We start from the raw sequence: 5,948 nt of genomic DNA on the forward strand, positions 1-5,948 counted from the left end.
CCTGATGTTTATTTTTCGATCTATTTTAAGAAATCGATTAAATATATGTGTCAAAAGAAGCAGTAAATTTCATGTGATTTTCACATAAACTTTACTTCGATTGATTTATGACACATATATTATATTGTGGTGAAAAGTATAGCTTATGCTTATGGGCTTCACATCCATTTCAGTTAATTATTATAATTTGATCGATTTTCATTTATCATACGACGATCATATAAATGTTACCAAATTATCAGCATTGTAAATGTATCAGATATTCATATAGAATTTACCTGACACATTTTCAATAATATCATTTTCAATGGATTATCTTATAGCGCAAATTTATTAGACTTCCACATAACAGGAATATGTCAAATTGGTTCAGTGTACTGAGCTCCAATGCTACCGACGCCAGTTAGGCAGCTCCCACACCTGGACCCTACCAATCGACCCATCAACTCAACCGGGACCAACGGCTTTACTTCCCGAAGCAAGGCGTGATCAGAGATGTTATGCCTTAGAACATGCCGGTGGCGCCGACTGAGATTGAACCCAGGCTTGCTGGGGTGAGAGGTAATCACGCTAAGCACCGGCGCCGATATATTTCAAGGTGATATCACGGCGAATGAGATCGAACCAAATTTGAGTTTAGTTATCTCAGAAATAAGAAATAAAGTGCAGGAACTCAGCGATGAGTAAATTTGCTTAATGTTTTCCCAGGTTTTTCCAGGGAAAAATTCCCGAATTTGAGAAAAGTAAAGATTGGATTCACTCAGTCTATTGGTACTACTCCGAGACTGAATAAAATTTTCGTCAATTTCCTCATTTTCTGGCAGATTTTTTAGGTTTTCCACAGGAAACCATGAGACAAATTTACTCATCGCTGAGTTCCTGCACTTTTGGCGATTATGAGTGAACTAAACTCAAATTTGGGTCGTTCTCATTGGCCGTGTACGCAAAAGCAAAAGAGCCAGTGTCGCTACTTGATAGAAAACTACTCATAATGGGAGGAGTCTTTGTAGCTTTCATACCACTTGGTTGCACATCATTCTGCTTCAACCTGAAAAGATATAAAAGAGCGCTGCTGTATGACATTAGCTTATTTTCGCTTCGGATGGCGTGAAGAACAGCAATAGCAGCAGTAGGAAGGTGGTGGCTAGTCCACTCCTTCACACCCAACAAGTAACAATTGACTGGTTGTGGCAAAGGAGGAAAAAGTCTGGTAAAGGAGGCGCCAAGCGTCATCGCAAAGTTCTTCGAGATAACCGTCATCGGTCGTCTGGTCGCCGTGGTGGTGTCAAACGTATCTCCGGTCTGATCTACGAGGTGTGCTGAAGGTGTTCCTGGAAAATGAGGTCCGTGATGCTGTCACCTACACTAAACACGCCAAGCGTAAGTGGCCATGGATGTCCTCTTCAATAAAACGGCCCTTTTCAGGGCCTTCAAGTTTGCATCAGTAAAGAGTTGGAATAGAATTTATCTGTGCCTGTCTGTCCATATTCAGAACCACAAGCCCCCAACGACCACACAAAATGCTCTCCAGAGTTGGAATCTTGTAACCAAACCTACGCCTACAATTCAAAAACAGAAAGAGTTGAGATAATAGATAATTGATCAAATAAAAGAACTAAATGCTCTTCACATTTATTCCGTCCACTAGCGGTCCTAGGTCAATCTTCCGTTCGTGCACCTAGGCACAGACCCTTCTACTTTTTTTAAAATCTTTGATTAAGAGATTTATAGCAAAAAAAAAAATTCTTAAAAAATATTAAAAAAAAAGTAACTGCAAAGGATCAATTTTGCGTAAGAAAAATGTAAGCTTATAATTACAAACGAAGTGACAGACGACTAACTGGCGAAGAAATCAATTAAAATAATGTCGTTCGCTGTAATAGAATTTTCTTAGAAGCTTGTGCCATCATCCACCAGATGGGATAGTATTTTTGTTTCGGTTTTGCACAAAGTTGATCTTGTGTACAATGATTCTTTGACAGTGTGCAAAGAGTGCGTATCATTTTGTCATTTTTTATGCATTTCAGTTTTGAGTAGAGTGAAAGAGATAGAACCAAAACATTCTAGTACATCTGGTGAAAATGCTAGTTCAATCCAGTAGTAGTGGTGTTGCCATGTGGTACACTGAAAAATTGCAATAGCAGGTTAGTCACCAAAGTTTTCGAGTCGCTCCGTCTGTCACTTCGTTTGTGCTTATAATAGAATAGCTTTTTACCTTTACATTTGTTCACCAGCCTTGGTTGATCTCCCCGGGAATCACTTCCCGAATAGAAATTGTAATGTAGGAAACATCAGCAGACATTCATACTGAAGACAACATAATTTATTGAAGATAACAATTTGTACATAATTGAATTAAGTAAAACACTTTTGTTTTACACTCTAGATTTTCAAATCAACATGGCGTGAAGCAACTGGACCAAAACTAAAACAGGGTAAACTTGTTCACTAATACATGTACATAAATTATTCCACTTATCATTTTATCATCATATTAGGTGCCTTCCATTCATTTTGGATAAAAAAATGTTTTATTAAATTATGGAACAATAAGATATTATAGTAATATGTTGTTTGTGTTAGCAACAAGAAAAGACTGTGAAGTTTGTGTTTGGCACATAATACCTGCCAATTTTGCTACACGAGTGTCGCAATAAGCGATTTTGTCATTTATTTCACCCACTCTTCGTTCTTCACTCTTCGCGAAGAGGCGATTAGAAAATCGCTCATTGTGACTCTGCCAAAGCTAAATTTGCAGGTTTTATGCGTCAAACACAAACATTACAATCTTGTCTTATTACTTACACACACAAAATATCATCATAATATCTGATTATTCTATAATTTAATAAAACATTTTTTTAGACAAAATGAATGGAAGGCACCCTGATATTAGGATTCAGTAGATGATAGTATTTGGATTATATATCGTATCATAATTATTTCTGTGACAGTTCAGTTAGAATCTTCTAGCATTTTTTTAATGAGGGTTTTCTCAAAGGGAAAATAAATAATTATCATTGGATGGTATACCATATTTTAAGAATATGTAGTATTAACAACATAAAATGTTTTACCATACGTTATCGATGAGAGCGTACACTGAAACAAAGACCATAGTTAGGAATACTATTTTGCAGAAAACACTTATTATCAATATAACCATGCATATTGCTGTTGAATCTACTATGAATTCAGTATAGTTGACTATGAATGTTAACAAATTTACTATGATTCTGGCAAAACTACTATGCTTGCTTAAAATGCATAGTAATTTTGATAGAAATAATAGTAAAATTAAATGAAATTGTTTTCTTACCATCAATATAGTATTTTTGCCAATGGATTTTGTTTCAGTGTACAGTACAAGTATAAATGAATGATAACTCAAGAAGTAACGGCATGACTTAAGTAATTTCTAAAGTATGAACCACTTCATAAATAGTTTTTGATTATGTGGGTCCGCCTACATTTTTTTATACGGACATCACCACGGTTTTTGTAGAAGGTAGGACTTACGTAACTCTCACCTTGTACAAAAAAATCGGCATCACTGCTCCGAAACCGTTGTCCGGTTCCATGAACAGCTGTCATTCCAGCGAAATCCAACCTCAAAAAAGTGAATTTCAAAACGGTTTGTTTACGTTAGTCGCTCTCATCACAATCGTCGGTTCCATCGGCGGAAAAAAGCCTTCTCACAAATGTATCCACTTTCATAACAATCCTCGCCGAAACGAAAATGATTAAACTAGTGCTGTTGGTTGTTGTGTTTGCGAATTTCCGAGCGGTACCGATTTCGGCTGCGACTGGTAGGTAAATCCCATTTCACCCGGAACGATTATAATTCCTATCGCTTTGCTTTGCAGTTAACTACCTGGAGCCGGATGGCGTCATCATGTACAAGCCGGACCGGTCCACCATCTACCGGCCGGGTCTGCGGACGTACTGCTACCGCGGCAGGGAAAAGCAACTGCTGCACATGTTCCAGACGGTGATTCTGAACTTCGAGTGCGATCATGATGACTTTAGCCAGTACGAGGGAGGTTCCCCGCAGGAAGTCCGAGCGCATCACGAGACGGAACAGAGCTTGTTTTCGTTCAATCTACTCTCGAACAGCCGTAAGCGGGTCATCAAGATGGATCCATTCAATCAGAGCTGCATCGGGGTGGTGTCCGGAGAGGAGTATACGGTTCGGCTGAATCTGATTCGGATCGACTTTTGGCGAATGATCCTGCTGGCGGCGGGGGTGTTTGTGTTCCTTTCGTCGGCCAAGTTGAGTGATAACTCTCTGTTCTATTACATCTGCGGTGTTTGCTTGGGCGTGTTTGCGAGTTTCCTGGTGGTGGTTTACTTGGCCAGTAAGCTGTTCCCCCGGAAGCCGATGATGTACGGTGTGATGCTGGGGGGATGGACGTTGGGAATATACTTTGCCCAGATGTTACTGGAGAATCTGCGGCTGATTTTTGTGACGTACCAGGTGTACGTGTTCTGGTACATTTTGACGACGGGATTCATCAGCTTCGTGATTTGCTACCGGATGGGACCACCGAAGAATCAGCGCAGCAAGAATCTAATCATGTGGAGTCTGCAGTTGGCTGCCTTGGGGTCAATCTTTTTCTCCTCTGCCTATCGGGAAGCGACCACCGGACTGTGCATTGCGTTGATGCTGTTCTACTATTTTCCGAGAACTGTACTGCTCAGGATCAAATCATTCTACCGGAGACGATTTCCCACGAAAAGGCGATTCCTGACCAACGAAGAATACTACGAACAGGGAGTTCGGGAAACGACCCAAGCGCTGGACGAATTGCGAGCGTACTGCAGCAGCCCGAACTGTAAACAGTGGAGTACCGTGCTGAAGCTGCGGGACCCGTCCCGATTTGCTTCCTTCATCGAAGGTTCCTCGCATTTGGTGGACGACGAAATCCTCGAGTACGAAACTTCGAATGCCCACCTGGACATAAGCGATGACGAGGAGGAGGACAGTGGCGAAAACGGCCAGGAGGATTCCCCGTTGGTTCTAGCGGATGTCTCCGACGACGAAGAAGAAGCGGATCGACCGCAAGCTCGGGTGACGCCTTCACGAGGTAATTACCGGAAGTTTGCTCAACGGTCGCTTCAGAATGGGGGAAGCTTTGCCAGCACCAGCACCCCGACCAATGTGACAACTGCGAGGGTACTGAATGGGAATCGTCGTAGTAGCCGCAGTCGGAGCAAACAACCTGCACCGCCACCGTTGTCCACTCCCCCGCAGGATGATTTCGAGCTTAGCGAAGATGAGGATTGATAGACACCACCTAACGGTTATTTATTGAAACTATTTTTGTGTTCTTTTTTTGTAAATAAGTATTCGCTGTCCCACCTTTTCGCTCAATTCGATCATCCTTATCATTATCCTTAAAGATAGAATAACCGTAGGGAGTAGACATAAGGGAAATCATTAACATTGATTTTGAATATTAGCTGTGCGTTCTCTAATAACATTGATTTAGCTTATAGGAACCCTTATGAAAAGTGAAAAAATAATAACTAATAACAATACACACTCTTTTTGGAATAGAGTAAGTAGATCGTTTGTAAAATAATACTTGTGTTTTGAGGATAGGTTTGAATGTTATCCGAAAGTCCAGAGATTAACTTGTTGACCCTTTCTAAGGTCGCGGAAAGTAAGCAAGGAATCAACTCGCACTACTACAAAACTCAAAGTGCACATGGTGTAATGCACAGCTGGACCGTACCGGACATCAAGGAGCTTTTCTGACTGTTGGTTGATCGAATAATCAAGATTTATCGGTATAGTTTTTAGCTGTTTTTAGCATCATTGACTGACCCAAGTAACAACAAGCCCGCTTCCATGCAAGCACCATAAGTTGAACAGTTCGGTGGTTATCCGATTTATATACTCTTTAAATCAGTCATTACGAAGCTTGATTATCTGCTAGAAAAGC

The 5,948-nt window shown here is 40.6% G+C and overlaps 1 protein-coding gene across 1 annotated transcript; it reads left to right on the forward strand.

The window, feature by feature from the left end:
* The first annotated feature begins 3,654 nt into the window (after positions 1-3,654).
* Positions 3,655-5,487, forward strand: LOC135702769 (nuclear envelope integral membrane protein-like). The gene is made up of 2 exons (XM_065223808.1): positions 3,655-3,809; positions 3,867-5,487. The coding sequence occupies exons 1-2, from the start codon at positions 3,740-3,742 to the stop codon at positions 5,285-5,287; spliced, it is 1,491 nt and encodes a 496-aa protein (XP_065079880.1). The 5' UTR covers positions 3,655-3,739; the 3' UTR covers positions 5,288-5,487.
* Positions 5,488-5,948: the final 461 nt, after the last annotated feature.

Source organism: Ochlerotatus camptorhynchus, unplaced genomic scaffold (genome assembly GCF_037179485.1).
Source record: "Ochlerotatus camptorhynchus isolate MF236.1 unplaced genomic scaffold, CSIRO-AGI_Acam_v1.1 ptg000197l, whole genome shotgun sequence".
NCBI lineage: Eukaryota > Metazoa > Arthropoda > Insecta > Diptera > Culicidae > Ochlerotatus > Ochlerotatus camptorhynchus.